General features: G+C 36.2%; 1 protein-coding gene across 4 annotated transcripts in view; it reads right to left on the bottom strand.

Moving 5' to 3' along the window:
• The window catches only part of PDS5A (PDS5 cohesin associated factor A), a 126,870-nt gene that overhangs the window by 35,715 nt on the left and 67,937 nt on the right, over window positions 1–23,218 (bottom strand). For all 4 annotated transcript variants that reach the window (XM_089911801.1, XM_089911800.1, XM_089911802.1 and 1 more), the window contains exons 12-18: window positions 20,985–21,136; window positions 19,507–19,620; window positions 17,444–17,525; window positions 16,182–16,230; window positions 15,811–15,950; window positions 8,273–8,388; window positions 2,106–2,211 (exon numbers count right to left, since the gene is read on the bottom strand). In XM_089911801.1, coding sequence (XP_089767927.1) covers window positions 2,106–2,211; window positions 8,273–8,388; window positions 15,811–15,950; window positions 16,182–16,230; window positions 17,444–17,525; window positions 19,507–19,620; window positions 20,985–21,136 — 759 coding nt within the window. The remainder of the gene's footprint in view (window positions 1–2,105; window positions 2,212–8,272; window positions 8,389–15,810; window positions 15,951–16,181; window positions 16,231–17,443; window positions 17,526–19,506; window positions 19,621–20,984; window positions 21,137–23,218) is intronic.

The raw sequence follows: 23,218 nt of genomic DNA on the forward strand, positions 1-23,218 counted from the left end.
CGAGCGGGGGCCACTCTTCACTGCGGTGCACAGACTTCTCACTGAGGTGCACGGACTTCTCACTGCGGTGGCCTCTCTTGCTGCAGAGCACAGGCTCCAGGCGCACAGGCTTCAGCAGTTGTGCCTCCCGGGCTCTAGAGCGCAGGCCCAGCAGTTGTGGCGCATGGGCTCAGCCACTCTGCAGCATGTGGGATCTTCCCGGACCAGGGCTCGAACCCGTGTCCCCTGCATTGGCAGGCAGACTCCCAACCACTGCACCACCAGGGAAGCCCAGCATTTTTTTAATGTGTTATAAAGTGGAGAAAGTGTCTCATTTGGTAGGGTTTACGGTGATAATATTTAGTTATAAGGTTTTAATTATTCATAGAAAAATGGAGATTTAAATTTGAAAATTTGAATCAAACAACCTATTAAAAACATTTGTCTTAAAGATGACTTTACTCTTAAAAGTATTTAAACAGGGCTTCCCTGGTGGCGCGGTGGTTGAGAGTCCGCCTGCGGATGCAGGGGACACGGGTTCGTGCCCCGGTCCGGGAAGATTCCACATGCTGCAGAGAGGCTGGGCCCGTGAGCCATGGCCGCTGAGCCTGCGCGTCTGGAGCCTGTGCTCCACAACGGGAGAGGCCACAACAGTGAGAGGCCCGCGTACTGCAAAAAAAACCCCAAACAAACAAAAAAATTAAAAAAAAAAAAGTATTTAAACATATTACTCCATTACTAAAAATATAAAGTCTTTCTCATGAAGAATCACATCAGTTCTTTCCATGAAATGATATTTAAGGGAATTCCCTGGCGGTCCAGTGGTTAGGACTCCACGCTCTCACTGCTGAGGGCCCAAGTTCAATCCCTGGTCAGGGAACTAAAATCTCACAAGCTGCTCAGCACGGCCAAAAAGAAAAAGAAAAAAAGATATTTAAGACCATTGCAATACAAACCCATCACTCTCTTTTCTGTCTAATGTCCATTGCACTGGTTTGTTTCTTCTCCTTTAGTTCATATGTTGTAATGATATAAATGTCTCTTAGCCTTTATTTATTTTTTTATTATTATTTTTAATAAATTTATTTTTGGCTGCATTGGGTCTTTGTTGCTGCACATGGGCTTTCTCTAGTTGTGGCGAGTGGGGGCTATTCCTCGTTGCGGTGCACAGGCTTCTCACTGCAGTGGCTTCTCTTGTTGCGGAGCTCGGGCTCTAGGCGCACAGGCTTCAGTAGTTGTGGCTCTTGGGCTCTAGACCGCAGGCTCAGTAGTTGTGGCGCACAGGCTCAATAGTTGTGGCTTGCGGGCTCTAGAGTGCAGGCTCAGTAGTTGTGGCACATGGGCTTAGTTGCTCCACGGCATGTGGTATCTTCCCGGACCAGGGCTCAAACCCATGTCCTCTGCATTGGCAAGTGTGTTCTTAACCACTGTGCCACCAGGGAAGCCCATGTCTCTTAGCCTTTAATTTCTTCTCTTTACTCCATCTAACAAAAGCTCTATCAAGTGCTGTATCATTTTTAAAAAGGAGTGTTAAATGCCCTTGATGGTACCTTTCTGCCCCAATGGCACTCCACAATCTAGAACCAACCTTGTCTTCCATTACTCCCCAAAGCAATACTTTTATCTAGTCAGACTACACTCACAACAATCCCTAAAACATGCCAAGAATTATTCTCTTTGATGATGCTGTGCTCCCCCTAGATTAAATCATGTCTCTTACTAATTGTTCAATTCTCTTAATTCTTTGGCATCTATTATGTTTACCAATTGTTTAAAAAAATCCCAATCAGATAGATGATGTCTTATAGTAATTTCCTGTGAACAGTCCTATTACCCCAGATGCAGGTTATTTGAAAGATAAGACTAGATTATTTAGCACATACTGTTACAAGCATAGCAGGCACGCAAATGATGTACGGAACAGCAAAACCCATAAAATTATTATTTTATAATGTAAAATAATTATATTATTATAATGTAGAAAACGTGTTATTTTTATAAAATATGATTTCTATTACAAATTTTAATCTTTTGAATAGTTTCCAATGAAATAAAGCCTGACTCTTGCATATCCTTAAGGGGATTCAAATTATGACTGCAGAAAAGACAAACTGTTTCAAAAATACCTTAAGAAGTTCAAGTCCTGAACGAATAGCTGTATCTGGACTTACACCCTCCTCTTCATCATCTGCTGTCCCCTCTATTGATTTATTCATTAGTTTTACCAGTGCACTATTAAAGTAAGAAAATCTAAATTAGTAACACTACTATATTAGTAACTATACCCTAATTACACTGTAGCAGACATACACAGAATCTAAACAACAAATTCAAATATCTTCTGGAAGAAAAAGTTATTTTGTGACTTTAAATTTTGCTCTCTACATAACAACAGAGCTTATTTTTAGTTTATCTGCCCCACCCATGTATAATAAGAGTAATTCTACTGAAAAACAACAAAACTAAAATTAAACGACACATGTACTGGAAATATATAAGTATAAGCAATGTAATATTCATACCCATATATAGAGATCATGTGCAATTTTAAGAAAAACAGTAAAGATGGCAGTTGCTAAATGGACAAATGACAATGCACTCAAAGCAAAAAAACATAGCAAACACTCACATGGACAAAGGCATTAATCACTTATAATTAACACTGAATCGGTAATTCCATTCCTAGAGATTTATAACAAAGAAATTTATAACAATTCATGAGAAGCATCGTGCTAAATATATCCATAAACATTGATCAATTAAAAACTATTTAATTGTCCAACATTATTGAATTAGTTTTCAAATATACCTAACCACCACAAAATGGAATATTGCCTGGTCAACATACTATTTTAAGTAAAAACAAAACATGACCTTTGTTTTTGAAACTTCAATTCTTCATCAGTAAACTGAAGAAGGATATTAAACTTTGAGGATATTAAATTATTACAGCAAATGGCCTAGTACAGGCAAATATTCAACAAATTTAGCTTTCACCCTACCCCAACACAAACCTCTTCCGCATTAGGAGTCACTCCTTATTCACCTCCACCTCCTTCAGCCCCAGGCATCTACTAATCTACTTTCTGTTGCTATACACATTTGCCTATTCTAAATATTTCATATAAATGGACCCATGTAATATGTGGTCTCTGTGAGTGACTCCTTTCATTTAGCATACTGCTCTTCAGGTTCATCCTTGTTGTAGTATGTATCAGTACTTCATTCATTTTAATTCTGGATAATGTTCCAATGTCTGCACATAAGATATTTTATTTATCCATTCATCAGTTGATGGTCCATTTGGGACATTCTATTTTTTGGCTATTATGAATAACATTGCTATAAACATTTATATACAGATTTTGTATGGGCATATATTTAGGAGTGGAATTGCAAGGTCATATGGTAACTCTACGCTTAAGTATTGGAGGAACTGTCAAACTGTTTTCACAAGCAGCTCCACCACTTTACATTCCCACTAGCAATACATGAGGGTTCCAATTTTTCTACATCCTCACCAACTCATCTTTTTGATCACAGCCATCTAGTGGGTGTAAAGTGGTGAATCATTGTGGAGATACATACATAAAACATTGCCATTACCACAAAAACCTGCCTTATGCCTCTTCTGTGGTCAATTCCCTTTTCCTACCCTGGCAATAATAACTGATCTGCTTTCTGTCAATATAATTTTACCTTTTCTAAAGTTTTACATATTTTGTGTCTGAAAACTTTTATGTGACATAATGCTTTTGAGACTCCTCCATGTTGTTGCATAGAAATCAGTGGTTCGTTCCTCTTTGTTGCTGAGAAGTATTTCGTTGTATGGATATTCCACAGTTATGTTTATCCAATTACCAACTGATGGACTTCTGGGTATTTCTATTAAAGACATAAGTAAAGCTGCTAAAAGCAGTTAAGCATAGGTCTTTATGGGAAGTATGTTTTCTTTTATGATGTTTTCTTTTCTTATAGGCAAATGTCTGCCCCATTGGGATTCCTGAGTCGTAAGGTAATGTATGTACATTTAATGTACAACAAACTGCTTTAAATATCACCAACACATGGTTAGGTAAGTCTACATACTCACCAATACTTTGTATAGACAGTATCTTTAATTTTAGCCATTCTAGTGGGTGTGTAGTGGTACTTCTCACTCTAATTTGAATTTGCGTTTCCCCAATGAGTAATAATGTTGATTGTCTTTTCTTGTGCTTATTTACTATTTGTATGTTTTATTTGATAAAGTATCTGTTCAATTTTTTTGGCCATTTTAAAATTGGTTTGTTTGTCTTATCTTCCCATCTGTGGCTTGACTTTTCTTTTTCTTAATGATGCCTTGCAGAGAGGAAAAAAATAATTAACTTTTCTCTCATTGTTTGTACTCTTTATGTCCCATCTAAAATCTTGCTCACCCTGTTATTTTGTTTTAGAATGGTTACCTCTGACATTATACATTTAAAAAAAATTACTTCCAATTTGAGAAAAATATTCTGAATTAAGCTTTCTATTAGAAGGAAATCCCATAAAACGCATGAATTTATTAACACGATTACAAATGTGTTTGATAAAATTTACAAATGTATCTGACTACTCATAATAGAGTCCGTGCATGCGTTTATTTATTGACTACCTACTGTGTGTGAAGTCTTAGGGTCTATCCTGGAAATACAGTGCAAACCAAGACAGGCATAATCTCTGTTTTCATTACAATGTGGGTGGGATCACCCTTATGAGTCAAAAAGCTATTTGGGTGAGACAGACCCAAATCTTGAAGCCAGAACTATAGTCCTTCCTCTTGTGAAAGTATTCTTCCTCATTTCTAAATTAGATAAATAATATACACTCCATATACTTCACAGAGTATGATGAAGCAAAAGATCATCACCAATCCAAATGCATGTTCAAAACTGCTTGGGAAATTATCCATGTGTCCATTTCTCTCCTATCCTATGTAACAACTGTTAAAAATCTTTACCATTCTAACTCAGGTCTATTTTTTAAATCCTTCCACTGAGCAGACTACCTCACTGTTGACATAAAGGAGAACAATGGAGGCCTTGAGTGAAAACTGTAATTTTCCATATCCTATTTTCTAATCTCCTTTAATGCCATAGGGGAAGATTTTCTTCTTCCTGTTCCATTTCTTTAGGGATGGTGCTCTATCCTAGTTCTATTCCCCTTACCCCATCTTCAACCTCTCTTCTTTCCTTTTAGCACCTTTTAAAGGTATGCAAATATTCAAAATCCCTTCATTAAAAACAAGAAAAGACCCTCTTCAACCTTACTCTCTTTCCATCAGCTCATTTTTCTCCTTTACTTTTTATAGCTAAACTGTCTATACTAGCTGTCCCCAAATCCCAATTTATCTCCTATAGCAGTTTAGAAGGGTGATATCCCTTTGATTTTCTCAGACCTCAAGATGGCCAAGTGGTATCTAGTGGGCTCCTACTCAGCTAGGCCAGTCACCTCTAGACTTGAGCAGTTTTCTCTGCTCAAATACTGTAATTTTCTTTGTGTACCATGATGTGGTGTGGAAGGACTATCCTATGTCCTTCTCAATCCATGGTAATCTGGATTTGTCCTTGCTAACCCAAAGAAACTATTCCGGACATTGTAGTGGTTTTCTATTTTCTAAATTCAGTGGATATTTGAATTTACTATTTTACTCTGGGCAGTATCTGACCCCTGACCTCTTTTGACCATGCCTTCTTAAAAAACATCTTTTAATTTAATAAATTCCTTTTCTTCTGCCAGCCTTTTAATTGTTAATATTCCTCAGGATTCAGTCCTCAACCTTTCTCTTTCTAAATTTTACCCTCTCCCCAGGTTTCAATCATTATTACAATCACTACTTCATTTTCAACCACTATCTACAGACCAGTAACTAACTGTAGCATGCATATATGTATCTGTATGTACATAAGTCTGGGGGAAATATACTAAAATAAATAAATATATTTTAAAAAGTTATACTTAGAATGATTTTCTACTATTCTCAATGCTTCCTTCCCAAATCCTTCATTATGGCTGAAGTATATGCAATTTTCTAAATAATTCTTGATTCCTTTTGCCTTTGTTCTTTTGTGTCTGCTATTTCTCTTCCTAGAATAGCTATTAACATTCATTTAGCACTTAACTATGTGTGAGGCATTATGCTAAGTGTTCTACATACGTATATGTTATTTAAGCCTCTCAAAAACTTCACTTAGTAATTATTATTGTTCTTATCTTAAAGATGAGTAATTTAAATAACCTGCTCAATGACACAGGGCTAGTGGCCTGGTCTGCTCTTCTCCTGCAATCTTCACCTGGCTGATCTCTATAATTCCTACTGATCATTCACTACCCATATTATGTGCCATCTATTTCAGGAGCCTTTTCTAATAACAAATACATTTCACACAATTCAGGTTAGGTAACTCTCCTTCCCCAATTGCCCGATGTACTTTAAAAATCACTCCTCTAAAGGTATGTTTAATGAATAAATAAACCCTCTGTTTGCAATTTATATTCCATGAAAATTTGGTTACATGGAAGGAATCTTATATGACATATATTTCTCAGTAAAATTAATAAATTGGAATTTTGCATAAAATTAGTCTCTTAGACATCCTAACCATAAGTTAGTTGGTTTTTCTGAGCCCAAACAATCATGACACTACTGAAAAAACTGAGTTTTTGGTCTTTTAAGACTGGAGATCAAACACTAGCTTATTATAATTTAGTAAAGTAATGAAACTCTGTGAGGCCTCATGGAGACAAATACCAAAGGCTTCCTGATGCCAATTATATGTCTCTTTCAAAATCAATATGCAAAGGAAAGAGTGCCTACCATTTCCTTGATTTACCCCATTAAAACCAAACGGTATAGAGCAAAGGACACTGACACTGAAAATAATAAATCTCAGTTTAAGTTATGGTTTTTGCTATTACCCAGCTGTAAAAAAACCACCTGGTCTCTCTCAGAACCTTAGCTTTCTTACTTGCAAATAAGGAAATAAAAAGATAAGGAGATCTTAGCTAAAAAAAAAACAAGAAAACTCCACAAAAAAACCCCTACAAACATCACCATTACGAGCTTAATTGTGTACCCCCAAATTCATTGTGTTTAAGTCCTAACCTCCAGTACACCTCAGGATGTGACTGTACTTGGAAATAGAGCCTTTAAAGAGATAATTAAGGTAACTGAGGTCAAATGGGTGGGGCATAATCCCAAATGATTGGTGTCCTTATGTGAAGAGGAAGTTAGGAGACAGACATGTGAGGAAAGCAAAGAGTTATCTCTGCATCCCATGGAGTGAGGCTTCAGAAGGAATCAAACTCGCTGATACCTTGAATCTTGGACTGCTAGCCTCCAGAATATGAGAAAATAAATTTCTGTTGTTTAAGTCACACAGTCTGTGGTCTTTTGTTATGGCAGCCCTAGCAAACTAATACAATTGGAATTTCAATACAACCAAAGCAGTGATTCACATAAGATAAAATAACTAACAGCTAGAACCAGGTCTCCTAATCCAAAGAAAAGAGAATCAATAAATGCTATTTAGTTACCCAACATAAAAAGATATGTAGATAATCTACTGGAAAAATGGTTAGTGCAAGGGAAAAGCAATCTCAGAAGTTTACAACAGAAAATCATTAGAAACAAGTGAAATGCATGAAATTATGGGAACAGTTAATTAAAAACAATAGCTGTCAATGTCTATTATGCTAGTCTGCTTACTTTTTGCATATTATCACTAATTTTCACATTCATATAACAAGATGTTATACCCATATTAAAGTTAAAAATAAACTAAAAACTCAGATAAAGTAGGGCCAAAAAACTGGTAAGTAATACACATGTGTTTAGAAAGCAGACTAGTCTAATGGCAATCTTTTGCTACCTTCAAACTATTATTCTGTTTTTCACATATCTCAAGTGAACAGTAATATAATACACACTAAAGAACACTATGTGGCCATGAAAACTGTTAAGAAAACTCAAAGGCTGATGATAGCCTATAGATTTAAAATTTTCTTCCTTCTCATGTTCCAGGTTTTCTTTAATGAGCACATACAAGCTAAAAATAAACACAAGAACTCTTAAAAAAATCAATAGTGAAGCAAACCAAAGATCAAAAAATGAACTTTGGTCCTTCTTTCAACTTCAATGATATATGCTTCTGCCTTTAAAAAGGTGTACAGGAAACCTTTTTAGGTCTCCTTGGGGACCCAGAATTTAAACTTATAACACTGTAGTTTCAGATTATATTCTATTTATCAGTGAATATATTTCCTAGCTTACCTGATGGCTTCTGAATCAATGTGCACAGGTGCAATTCTTTCCAACAGAAATTTGACCATTTCTAGAAAAGGATTTGTTGGCTGCTTAGGATTTGCAAGTTTCCGGGCTATTTCTCTCTATAGAAAGGAAAAGAATTTTTACAGTAAGTATCATCCTCTTTCATGTTTTTCAAAATAAAAATGATCACAGGCAACAAAAGCATTTAAAGATTCAAAACCATCAGGCGTAAAAAAGCCCTTTTCCTGCTTTACAGCCTGACTAAAATGATATACTCATTAGGCAATCACTAGAAAACCTGGATTGTAGAGAAAAGAAAGGGGGTGACAAGGTATGATTTATGCCCTTTGTCTATTTCTCCCATAAAATTAATACCCTGTAAACAATCTTTTTAATGCTCTACTTTTGAAAAAATTAAAACAATTTATACTGTCACGGGTTTCATTGGTTTATTTCATAGTTTGAAAAAATACTTTTATTTCAGTCAACAATTTGCTTTTTTTTTTTTAAAGAGGGGAAGACTTGTAAGTGTATAAAGTTTTTCAGCTCTGGAAGAACACAGTTGAGTTCAAAGATGGTGGCATTACATCAAAGAGCTCCTACAAAGAAAAGATATTACTGCTGGAACTTTCTAAAGAATATAAGGACTTAATGTTTGTAAAGACTGAGTTCTCCAAAGACAAGGTTAAATTTACAATGTGCTGGGCACTGGGGGTAAGAAATTTACTTTAATGACAAGGCTTTTAATTGACTATCTCTGATGAATAGGTGTAAAATGTTAGCTGACAAGATAAAGCATATTATAAGTGCTTTCTGAACTATAAAGCAATAACAAATGATAGTCTATTAATTTTTTGTAAAAAAAATTTTTAAGGGTATTTGTCCAAGGGGATAAAGGAGAAAGGAAAAAAATTTCTATTGTAGTTTCAGTAACATCTTGACACAAATTAACTATAAAGGTCACATTAAATTAGATACCACCCATATTTGTTATTAGAGTGTAAATCCAAAGGACTGAGATTCTGAAGAAAATTTATTAGTCACTAGGAGATGCTTGATTTATTTTGCAAGCTGTAATTAATCAAGCAAAATTTCAGCATTTGAGAAAATAAAAATATTTTAGGGAGTGCTTAGGCCTTATATACTTTGCTCTAAACCAAAGATACACATGTAAAATCAACTTAAATACTCTACTATCTTTTTTTTTTTTGCCGTACGCGGGCCTCTCACTATTGTGGCCTCTCCCGTTGCGGAGCACAGGCTCCGGACGTGCAGGCTCAGCGGCCATGGCTCACGGGCCCAGCCGCTCCGCGGCATGTGGGATCTTCCCGGACCAGGGCACGAACCTGTGTCCCCTGCATCGGCAGGCGGACTCTCAACCATTGCACCACCTGGGAAGCCCCTCTACTATCTTTTGAAATCAGGCTTATTTTGTGCAGGTCTCCCAAAGAGGCGATTTTGCCCGACTTCGTATAAAATTTAGTTGCTTTAACATAAGATAAAGTCAAGTGATTGTCTAACAACAAATATGCCACTGGAAAATTGCTAGGCAAACTATATAGTCAGTACTAAAAAATGTAAAAACTAGGCATTAGGAAAGAGTTACAGTAATACATATATAAGCATAAGAAAAATAAAGGAAATGCTAACAGGAAAAAGAATAAATCACATTTAAGCACAGTAATAGCATTATATAAAATACACCAATGCATGTAAATAATAATATTAAGGCACAGTTTTAAAAACCTGACATTTTTGTATTCCCATGTAACAATCTTACATTTAAGTAATCCTTCAAACCATATTTTATGTATGTAATATTTAGGTAGTCTCTTATAACAATTATTTTAAAATAATATATGTCATAATCATAAGTGATACTGGGGATAAGCAACAAGCCAAATTAGTATGTGGCAAGTAAGCAGCAACAAATAAACAGTTTCCTTGTTTTCTTTACACACTCCAGAAAAAAAAAGGGGTACTCACACATACTTCCAATACACAAACAGAAACATCAGATAAAGATGTTTTACAACTGAAAAGTAGTTGAGAACTACTTCTGAGAAGTAACCATATGTAATCCTTTTAGGAAATGACAGCAGAAAGAGTAAGAAAATTAATTCTTTCTATATTCCTGACAATGCTTCAGAAATTTCTGATCAAATCTATGCTATCACTGCAGATTGATATTTACTAGTTACACAGTTACTAGTTACAATTACATAAGTTGTTTAGACTACTTAAGCACTCTTAAGGTATATCAAAGAAATAAGGAAATAGCCCCTATTCTCAAGCAGTTTATGATTTACTAATTTGTTATTACAAAAAAATTTTTAAAGCTTTAAAAAATGCTGCATCTATATATCTCCTTTCATTTTCATACATATCTGCTTTCTCATTTTGACAATAAGAAATACCTATTTGTTTAAAAAAAAAAAAAAGTGGACTTCCCTGGTGGTGCAGTGGTTAAGAATCTACCTGTCAATGCTGGGGACACTGGTTCGATCCCTGGTCTGGGAAGATCCCACATGCTGCAGAGCAACTAAGCCTGTGTGCCACAACTACTGAAGCCCACGTGCCTAGAGCCCATGCTCCGCAACAAAGAGAAGCCACCGCAATGAGAAGCCCACACACCGCAACGAAGAGTAGCCCCCGTGTGCCACAACTAGAGAAAGCCTGCATGCAGCAATGAATACCCAACACAGCCAAAAATAAATAATTTTTTAAAAAAATTTTAAAAATTAAAAAAGTTAAAAAAGAAAGTATTCTTTCACATACATGGTATTTCCTCTTATATAATTTACTGCTTTCCTAGCTAATAAAAAATGATTCCTGACGGACTTCCCTGGTGGTCCAGTGGTTAAGACTCCGTGCTCCCAATGCAGGGAGCCCGGGCTCTATCCCTGGCCAGATCCCATATGCCGCAACTAAGCGATCCCGCATGTCACAACTAAAAAAAAAAAAAGATCCCACATGCTGCAATGAAGATACCGCATGCAGCAACAAAGATCCCATGTGCCAGCAGTGCAGCCAAATAAATTAAAAAACAAAGGCTTCTGCGTTAAAAAAAAAAAAGATTCCTGAAAGGATTTGTATTATCAATATTTTTCTGTAGCTGGAATCAGTAAACTAGATAAAACACATCTCTCACAAGAAATAATTTCCAAAGCTTTAACTTTCATGTTAGTGACCTATTCTTTTGGATTCCTGGGCCCAATTCCAACATGGTGAACAGGGGCGGGGGGGGTGTCCCCCCCACCACCAACAAGCAATTCTCTGCACACAAGCAGGGCATACTAAAATTCAATCTCTACCCCCCACCCGCCCAACTCTCCCACTTCAGATGCCAGTAGCAAGCCCAGGTTTACCTGTACCTCTAACCAAATGACTATAAATCAGAGGTTCCCACAACCCCCATCCCTTCCTTGGGCTCAATTAATTTGCTAGACTGGCTCACAGAACTCAGAGAAACATTTTCTTACTACTGCTAGATCACTGGTTTATTATAAAAGTATATAACTCAGGAACAGCCAGATGGAAGAAATGCATAGGACAAGGAAAGGACTCAGAGCTTCCATGCCCTCTATGAGCTTGCTACTCTCTGCAAATCTCTACATGTTCACTAAACCAGAAGCTCTCTGAACTGTGTCCTTTTGGGGTTTTATGGAGGCTTCATTACATAGGCATGATTTGGTGGCACAGCGGTTAAGAATCCACCTGCCAATACAGGGGACACTGGTTCGATCCCTGGTCCAGGAAGATCCCACATGCCACGAAGCAACTAAGCCCGTGAGCCACAATTACCAAGCCCACGTGCCGCAACTACTGAAGCCTGCACACTCTAGGGCCCGTGTGTCACGACTACTGAGCCCGCGTGCTCCAACTACTGAAGCCTACACACCTAGAGCCCGTGCTCCACAACAAGAGAAGCCACCGCAATGAGAAGCCCACGCACTGCAACGAAGAGCAGCCCCTGCTCACCTCAACGAAGACCCAACGCCGCCAAAAAAACAAACAAAAATTATATTAAAAGAAAACAAGAAGCATTCTATGACTGTTACTAAATAGCGTAAGTTAGCATCTCTCTCTCCTTTTGTTTTTTTCTTCTCAACCTCCTCCAGGAGATATAACTATGCTAATACATACCAACAAGGCCTGAATCTCAGATTTCTAAATATAACTGCTGGAGGCTACATATACATCATTATCTTCTCCTATCCCTAAAGTATCTCCTCTGATATCCAGTCACCCAAACTAGAAATAAAGCAGTCATTCTTCATATACTGGTCTAATTCCTACTCATCCTTTAAGAATCAACTCAGGAATGACTTATTCTAGAACAAGCTATTCCCATTTCCACCCCTGCCTGGGACGAAGCGCATGATTCTATCAGAATATTTAACACACTATATTCTCTATTGAAATATTTCCCTGCCTCTGTCACCTAAACAGCAACTTCGGTGAGAGAGCATGTATAATACAATTTACTAAATTATGTAATGAATTATAATGGTGTAGGCTTGACCAAAGGACAAAATATACTTTGGACTTCTGAAGACACAATGCATATCCAAATAATACCACAAGGAAGGTTTTTCTTTAAAGTATAGTCCGTGAACTACTCATCAGAGTCACTTTGAGACTTTGCTAAAAGATGGAGATTCAGGACCCCACTCTAGACCTATTTTAATAATTCTTAGTGTTTGTCATGTGTATGTAACATCATAAGAATTACTATCTATTTACATCCTATAGGGCAGTGCAAGGGGCCCTCTAGTAGGCCGTACATAAATTTTAATTTTATCTTATTCGTTTAACAATCCAATGAGGTTGATAATATTTATAGGTGAAGAATATGAGGCTCAGAAATGCTGAGTAACTTATTAAAGGTCAAATTGGTAGTAAATGCTGAAATTCAAACCTAGGACTGTCTCAAATGCTGAATTAACAATATTCCTGGAAAATCTTAAAATTTGGGAACCATGGTCATAGGAACATGCTAGAGGATAAAATAGCAAGCAGAGCTGAAGCTATGGCAAATAAGTGGTCCTCCACTAGAACCAAGGTGCGGAAACTCAAAACCTGAAGTCCAAAGAGAAAGCAAATCTATACAGCACGTATTTCAATACCATTGCTCACCCTCTCACTATACCATCATGTATACTCGCATTAATCTACGGTATGTGTCTATTCATATTCCTTGCTCAAAGTACTTTTGCTAAAATTTTTTAGGAATGGAATTGAAACAAAAGGGGAAAAAATATCAGATCTCCACTCCTACTAACTCTGTTACTGAGGAAAAAAGGAACGTGGATATTAAAGGATATGTATAACTAATAACAATAGCCTTTGGGGAGAAGGACAAAATGATACAGATGTTCTGGGAAACAGCAAAACTATTCTAATGGTGGTTGTTTTCCTGAGCATTTAAAGGGTATTACAAATCCTACTTTACACATGAGAACATAGAGATAAAGTTAAATAATGTGCTCAGAATACACAATGCTAATGTAAGCTAAGAGAGAAATTACTGTGAAACCATTTACCAAAGAAAATGAACTAAAAAATACGAAGAGTAGAAATTTTCCCCTCTGGAACAGAGTTCTTTTAGCCATTTGGTGGCCCATTTCTTAAATATCCTCAGAATAACCTCCCCTCCAAAAAGGTGTCATTACCATGCTCTTTCCAGTGCAAGTCCAGTCCTCATCTCCACCTTCCTGCTTCCTACAATCAATTCATCCTGAGATGTTTTCCTTACAATATCTGTTTTACATATACATTTTGGATTTGGAAACTCTTAGATATTTCTGTTCTGACAAATAGTAGGAATTCATGTTAGTACCATTTCTCAAACTCAAGCTCAAGTCTTATTTTTCTCAGACCAAAAAATACCACTTGATTGTTCATTCTCAAGGTCCACATTTCTTGAGCAGTACTCAGTCTGTACTGGTTCTTGCAAACAATGATGAAATGTATAGAAAGAGCACTATTGAGGGTCTGTGAGATCTGGACTCTACTTGCAGCACAGCCACTATAACCAGCTGTGAAACACTGGATGAGAAACTTTATCTCTTTAAAATTCAATCCTTACCTGTAAAATGAAGTGGTTAAACCAATTCTCTCTGCGTTTTTTTCAAGCTATTTCATTCTATGATCAATTATATTAGTAGATGCCTGGCAGAATACAGTATTCTGGAACTAGAATTCTAAATGCCGAAGAAGTAAATGAAACCTTTAAATGTTCTCAGCAAACCATCCTGTTCAGAAGTGCAAAGAGCGAGGTATTCTGGGCACCTGGCACAAGCACATCCCTAGGCCCAGTGGAAGAGTCCACTGCTTCCTTCCCTAAACTGGCTTCCTCCCACCTGTTCCTGATTACGCCTCTTTTTTTTTTTTTTTTTTGCAGTACGCGGGCGTCTCACTGTTGTGGCCTCTCCCGTAGCAAAGCACAGGCTCCGGACGCACAGGCTCAGCGGCCATGGCTCACGGGCCCAGCCACTCCGCGGCACGTGGGACCTTCCCGGACCGGGGCACAAACCGTGTCCCCTGCATCGGCAGGCGGACTCTCAACCACTCTGCCACCAGGGAAACCCGACTCCTCTTTTAAGATCCACTTAGAGACCCTATATTCCTACTAGACTGAAAAAAATACATACTCCACGTTCCCAGATGACTTTGTATATACATCTATTATAGTCCTTATCCCTTATCACATATTTAAATAATTATCTTTCTAGAACAAAGTTAGGCATAAATAACTGAAATGATTTTCCTTCTCTTATTCATCTCTGTAAGCCTGGTCGCAAGCACAGTGTTTGTCATATATGTGTAATACTATAGAAATGCAATTTATTTAAACCCTAAAGGGCAGTCTAGGGCCATGTATCTATATCTATATAGGATATCTGTATCTATCTCCTCTTAATAATCCTGTGAGGTTGTTAACATGTAGAGATGAGAAAAATGAGTCTCAAAAATACTGAACTTACTAAAGGTCTCACTGGTAGTAAATGGTAAAGATGAAATTAAACAGAAACGGTCTCATAAAATGCTAAATAAATGAATGGATGAATTTTTCCTTCCTGACATTGTCAACAATTGGTTTTCTCTATAAAATAAAGAGTCTAAGAATAGAATGAAGACAAAAGCCTAAATAGGAATTACCTTATCTATAAATGCGTATATGCCAATGTAACTATTGTTGATTTACCTACTAATACATGGGAGAAGAAAATACACACACAACACACAAAAGCATTTAATTTACCTAATGAATGTCTACTAAATACAAAGCATTTTATCTTGCTCAATTCCTAGGATCAATCTCCCTGGCTTAGTTCTCTAGTGTTTTTCCTGGAATTTGGCTGACGAGTGGTAAGTAAAGAGAACTAAATTGACCAGATATACTCCTAGGTAATTCAGAGCTCACAGTATTGTTAAACTCACACAAATAAAATAATCTATGTAAAGAAGGCTTTAATGAAATGTAAGTTGCTATAAGCAAAGCTAGAAGAACAAATATAAAAGTATAATTTACTAACCACACAAACATCTGCCTGTTTGCACGAACAGGTTGGACTGATTAACAACTCCAACTGAGACCGCAGTTTTTCATCATCACCAAGGACTTGGTTAAATTTCTTCACAAAATCTTGTGCTTTCCCAGGGTCAGGCAAATTCTCTATAAAATTCAAAGAGAATCAATACTACAAAAGAAAAACCACTAAACTAAAAGCAAGCTGTCTTAAAAAATACTGCTGAGGCATCAAAAGATAATCAGTCAATCTGGCTCTTAGAAATAAAATTATTAAGAAAGGGATTAGTTTTTCTTACTTAGTATTAAATTGATAGTCCCCCTGGGTAAATTATTTGATGTCTACTATATATCTACAGAGTGAATACACATACTCACTTGCTATGGTCATCAGTTTTCCAAACATGGCAGAACAGTTAGCCTCAGACTGAAATTTAAAACAAAAACAAAAGCTGTCACATGTGCTACCAAATTTTGGTGAGAAAACTATACTCAGTATTGTACATTTTTTTAAGTTAAAAAAAAATCCATCACAATATACCCACTAGAAAATGGCTTACCATATCTACACCCTATGTTGAGGACAAAGAACTATGAAGTACCCACAACTATTAAGTTAGCACAAATAGAATGAAAGGAGATGCCAGCAGGAAGTTATTTAAAAATTTTTAAGAGTATATAACTTTCATAGGAAAGTTATCTTGCCAGGAGACTGAACAGAGAAGATAATGAAAACAATTATCATATCAAAATTACTGTGAAACCATACACCAAAGAAAATTAACTAAAAATGTGGAGAGCAGAAAAATTTTCTTTCTGAATAGAGTTCTATCAGCTGTTTTGTGGCCCATTACTTAATATATCACCTCCCCTCCTACTGCCCTTTCCTCCATTACAACAAGAGTATTATTTTATTATTGAATCTGCATGGTCCCATGAACCACCTGCTTTTGTTAAAGTTTTGTTGGATCACGGTCATACCCATTCATTTGTACCTCTGACTGTTTCTGCACCACAAAGGCAGAGTTAAGCAGTCATGGAGACTGTATGGCTGGCAAAGCCTAAATTTTTACTGTCTGGTCATTTACAAAAAAAAGTTTGACAACCCTTGCTTGGGCCACTGAGGGGTCTCTGTGTATGGTTCCCTGGCTAAGAACACCTATTCTAGCAAATATGTTTAGAAGTATATTAAGAAATTATTCAAATTTCTTTTATCCACCTTCCAGAAAATGTTGGGCAGTATTTCTTTGTTAATTTGACTCTGGCATATTCAAAGGATTGATACCTGATTTGATACTGACTCTATAATAAAGGACCAAATCACAGAGCAAAAAAACATTTATGACTTCTAATTTTATATTAAGGTTTAATTCTAATGATTTGATAATTGATAAACTATAACTTCTTAGTGTCTAAATACTTGATAAGCTGGAAAACACCATTTCTTTGCTCATGCTGGAAAATAAAATTTTGTTATATTCATGTGAAATGCAAATTTAGCTTGGATAACCACAGAAATTGTTTAACTGACATGTGGAAAACAAAACACATGAAATACTTTTTGCTTGCGTCATTATATATGACTACAGAAAAATGAACAATGACTAAAACTGAATTTAAATAAAACACCATGAACCTACCGTAGGCTGCTTGTGCAAATCCAATAGTTCTCGTACATGACTTCTAAGCATGTTCTGACACTTCCACATTTCATTGAGAGCCCTGTAAATAAAGTTATAAATATGAAAAAAATACATAATAAAACAATACTGGTAACTACTCAACCTTACTACTTTTCTTACACCATTCTTCTACCTCTACCTAAAATTTTAAGCACCAGAAAATTTACTTATTAGGATTAACAGAGTTTAGTTTAAATTACTTAATATAAGGCTTCTTATGAGAGAAAATATTTGAGAAGTTTCTAAGGATGAACAGGATCATGCCAGGTAAACTGAAGGAACTGAGACAGTCTAAGCAGAGGAAGCCAGAATGTTCTGCTACAAAGAGAGAGAAAATGTCATCAAAGCCCATGGCACATACAGGAAAGTGAAAAAAAATTTATAGGCTTGGAGCACAGAATGTGATTGGGGGAGCATAAGGAAGCTGGAACATACAATAGAAAAGGATCAGATCATGAAGGCCTTTTTATGCCAGGCTAAGGGGGTATGCATGAAGCAGTGTAGACTATTTCAAAAAATGAATTTCTTAGAAATGATGTGGATTCAAAATGCTAAATTAAACGTGAGTTTCTTTATTCTAGACTCTCTTCTCTCCACGAAAGCAGATTTTCTTCTCTCACAAACCCACTCTGTAATTTCAGGTGCCCAAAAGACCTCTGGGAAGTTAGTCTATCTCTGAGTACTCTTTGTCAAATATTTTGAAATATAAACAGAGATCAAGACCTTAGGCCAGGGGTTTACTACCTACAGTGAACATTATGAACCACTTTCAAATCCTTTTTTAAAATGATGGCTAATGTCTCCTAATAGGATGCACCAAGGATACATTACTCTGTGGACTTTCTGCTGAAAATGCATAATCTTGACCCAATGATGAGGAAACACTGGATGAATCCAAACTGAGAGAACATTCTACAAAATAACTGGCCTAGGCAATACTCTTCTGGAAAATGTCAAAGTCATAAAAGACAAAGACAGACTGAGGAATGGTTCCAAATTAAAAAAGACTAGAGACATGATAATTAAACATGCAATGTGTAATCCTAGAAAGGGAAAAAAACATCCAAAAAGGACATTATTTGACGACTGAAGAAATCTGAATACACACTGGATTAGACAATATTTTAAAATGTTAAATCTCCTGATTTTCATAAAGGCACTCTGGTTATATAAAAGAGTACCCTTGTTCTTAGGGAATACACACTGAAGTATTAGAGGTAAAGGGATCCAATGTCTGCAAATCACTATCAATGGATCAGAAGAAAATACATATATAAAGTATGTGCAAATGGCAAATGATAAAAAGCAAATGGTCAAAAATTATGAATCTGCCTAAAGAGGATATCACAAAGCTTTGTTTTATTCTCACAACTTTTCTGTAAATTTGAAATTATAAGAAATTAAAGGCAATATATATATATATGTAAATGGAACAGCTGAGGTTCTTATTCAGAAAAATCAGAATTCTCAATGACAGGAGTTATTTAGTTTTTTAAAAGCTTTATTAAAGTGGAATGTCCACACATCCTAGGTAGCCTGGGATAGTTAAAGTTTATGCCAGTTGTCTGAACAAAATTATTACTAGTGCCTCCTTTCAATCTCAAAAATATCTCAGTTTGGACAATCAATCACATGGTTATTCTACATAGAAGTGATCTGGACACGCTCTCCTGACAAAGAACCAGTTCTTAGCTCTTAGGCTTAGTATGGTAAAGCTCCAGTAGTATGATTCAGATCCCAGCCAACAGGTGAACAAAAGATAATTTTGACACGGGGACTTCTTTGAATCCCTGAAACCATATTACTGGCTCAGTTGCCAAATATGCCTATGCATATAGGAATATTTTTGCTTTTAACTTAACTGGACTTATATAATAAAAATTTTCTCTATAAATACTTATCTGAGGTTCTTGATTCAACCAGAAGAAGCAACAACCCTATCAACAACAATTAATTAAATAAGACGAAGTAATTTTATAAAATCTTCAAGAAATACTCCAATCATTTAAAAAGTAACTTACTTGACAGCATTTGGATCCAAACTAGCATATAAATAATACAAGCATTTCATTCTCTCTTCTGTTTCCAGGTTGTGGGGGACAAGATACTGAGCAAAGATTTTCTCTACCAACAGTCTACGAGGCAAACAAACAAAAAACCCAAGTAACAAAATTATTCTATTTGTTAGAAGCCACAGCCATTTCATATTTTATCCACCTCATGCAAAGATATCACACCAATGATGATACTTATCTGTGAAAATACAATGGAAAAGATCAGTATGTGATCATTGCTTTTCCTTGCAAGTATGGCTATTTTAAAATTTAGAGCTACTGTTGCTATTTGTGACTTTATGTTTTATCAGTATGAAACATTTGTCCTAAAAGGGTTATATATTATTCCTAAGCACAGGGTGCTAGGCTGTTCTACCTGTTTTCTTCATCAGTCTGGAGCTATAGCAAATTACTTAACATTACACATAAAGCTATGATCTCAAGAATAATTAATTCTCAAAAAAAAAAGTTTCCTTTGATTAGTTTGGCTCCTTTCCCATGTTGTCACATTTAGTAAAATCAGGGGGCTCTTCCTTCATCTTCCTGAAAATTCAGCTTTTCTTATGCACATCTGTCTCCTTTCCACATTCTAAATTCCTCACCAATATTAAAATATCCTTCTTGCTAAGCTTATAATTATTATTCAACATCACTGGAATAAGAAAATTTAAGGGCTCTGCATTAGTCAATGAAATACATAATCGATCATGTCAAAGTAGTCAGTCTAACTCAATAAAACACTGCAAAGTATTTTGCAAAAACCGAAATCATTACTATAATCCGACAGAGAATTGTAAGTAACATTAAGAAAATGAAAACAATGTAAGTTCTCATCTCAAGAGAAGAATTTCCTAACCATGTACGGGGACGAATGTTAAACAGACATTGTGGTGATCATTAGGCAATATATACAAATATAGAATCATAATGTCATACACTTGAAATTTAATGTAATGCTGTATGTCACTTATACTTCAATTAAAAAATACAGTAATACCTCTATTGGTACTTACAGTGTTGTAAAAAGGAAAAAATAACTAACAGTTATTAAATAGTGCTACTCTGCCAGGCAGTAAGCTAGGGGGCATTACATTCATTATTTTATTTAATCCATAAGACAATTCTGTAAGAAAGGCTTATTATTACTCCTTTTTAGATAAAATCAAGTACACAGAAGTTAAATCAGCTGTGCATGGGCACAGATCTAATAACGGGCAGAATGAACATTTGGTCTCTGGTCTGAGTCCAAATCTCATGCATATTTCACTATTATTATGCTAACTCACAGTCTTGGCTGGAGTCTTATTTAAACATGGTATGTCTAAATACGTAGAAAGTGGTTTCTAAACTTAGAGAAACTAATTATTATGAAAAAATTAAACAGAAATATTTAAAAATTAAAAGCACTTTTATATTCAACCATTTTACCAACATATTAGACTCACTTGTCATCGATGCTATTCTGATAATATATATGCAAAAGTTTGTCCTTTATCCAGCTGACTTTCTCTGCAGCTTCCTTTCCTGCTTCACCATGAAGACAGTATTTCTTATAAAGCTGAGCCAGACCCATCATAGCTTCTTTTCTTACTCGCCACTAGAAAGTATAAAGTTTATTGGATAAGCTAGATACCAAACTTTAGTATACAAATCTGCAAAAATTACCATTTATTCACTAGGTTGCACAATGAGATTTATGTGTGCATAGATTAGCACAATATTAATTTTCAAAAGAGGCAGACAAATCACTTAACCAACAATTTTGATTATGTTCCTATTTAGAAATCATCCAGTGCAAACACTGCTAAATCACCTACCCATTTTTTATTTCCCTCAAAGCCAAGCAATAGTAAATCTTACAAAATATTTCATTAGATTCTGTCTAAAAAAAATTTGGCTAAGTTTTAGAAGTGATTAAAAAATAAAAGAGAAAGCGTCTAATTCACTCTGCAAACAAAAGTCCTATCGTCTGGAATGTTTTGTCCTAGTTACATCCCTTTTGATATTAACTCAGAATAATAAGAGCAAAATTTAGTATCAAGATTTTAGAATTACAAAGTTGGAAAGCACCTTAGTGATCATCTTAAGTGAACTTCCTTACTCTGTAGATTAAAAGGGCAAATTATTTACCTAGTCACATCCTAGTCCGTGAAAGATTCTTTGGGACTTAAAGAGATTGGAATGGTTTATGAGGAGGAAAGAAAGGTGGTGAGAGGAGAGTGGACAGAAAAGTAGCCTATAAAAATCTAGAGTTAGAACAACAGTACGATGTAATAATAATCACAAGTTATTTGTCTCAATAACAAATCAGAGTATACTTATCTTTGGCTTATTTTTTTAAAAAATTTATTTATTGTGTGGCTGCATTGGGTCTTCCTTGCTGCATGCGGGCTTTCCCTAGTTGTGGCAAGTGGGGGCTACTCTTGGTTGTGGTGCGTGGGCTCAGTAGTTGTGGCTCGCAGGCTCTAGAGCGCAGGCTCAATAGTTGTGGCGCACACGCTTAGCTGCTCCGCGGCATGTGGGATCTTCCCAGACCAGGGCTCGAACCCATGTCCCCTGCATTGGCAGGCAGATTCTCAACCACTGTGGCACCAGGGGAGTCCCATCTTTGGCTTGTTTAAGTTAATACTTTCTTATAATTTTTTAGTATAATTTTCTCATTTGTATGCTATTTGGTAGATGAAATGAAATTCTGTTCCCATATAACAGGTAACAGATGTCTTTTGACATGTCTAACATGAAACAAAAGAATGTAAGCCATGAAATCAAAGATTTAAGTCCTGTCCCCACATTTTATAGAAAACAAAATTCAGAAAGGCTATACTCAAGGTCATTTAATTCATTACACCAAAAACCAGTTCCTAAAATGTACAGTAGGTGTTATTTGAATTATTAGACCATATCATACAGTCTCAGTTAGCAAGAATCATTTATTCAACTCTTCCTGAAACTATAAACAAACACTGACAGAAGTAGGAGTGAACTGTTTCTAAAAGGAGGAAGTAACACAAACGGCAATACCTGATATCTGGTTTGGGAGTAGGGGGCGGGGGAGAGGGGGTAGTTAACAACTAACCAGTAGGGAGTGTCATTTCATTTAAATTAAAGCCAAGGGGAAAAAACTCTCAGAGTTAGAATTACTGACACAGTTGACAAGTTAAACGGTGTCTACTTTATGTATCTGTCTCCTACGACTATTTCAGAAGAACTTAAAGAATGCATCTTGCTCCTAAGTGTCTATCGACAGATGAATGGATAAAGAAGATGTGGCACATATATACAATGGAATATTACTTAGCCATAACAAGAAACGAAACTGAGTTATTTGTAGTGAGGTGGATGGACCTAGAGTCTGTCCTACAGAGTGAAGTAAGTCAGAAAGAGAAAAACAAATACCGTATGCTAGCACATTATATATGGAATCTAAAAAAAAAACAAAAAGGGTTCTGAAGAACCTAGGGGCAGGACAGGAATAAAGACACAGAGAATGGACTTGAGGACACGGGGAGGGGGAAGAGTAAGCTGGGACGAAGTGAGAGAGTGGCATGGACATATATACGCTACCAAATGTAAAACAGAGAGCTAGTGGGAAGCAGCCGCATAGCACAGAGAGATCAGCTCAGTGCTTTGTCTCCACCTAGAGGGGTGGGATAGGGAGGATGGTGGGGAGACGCAAGAC

This window comes from Delphinapterus leucas, chromosome 5, assembly GCF_059928025.1.
Source record: "Delphinapterus leucas isolate spDelLeu-1000000601 "Yukka" chromosome 5, BTC_Dleu_Yukka2, whole genome shotgun sequence".
In the NCBI taxonomy this organism is placed as follows: Eukaryota; Metazoa; Chordata; class Mammalia; order Artiodactyla; family Monodontidae; genus Delphinapterus; species Delphinapterus leucas.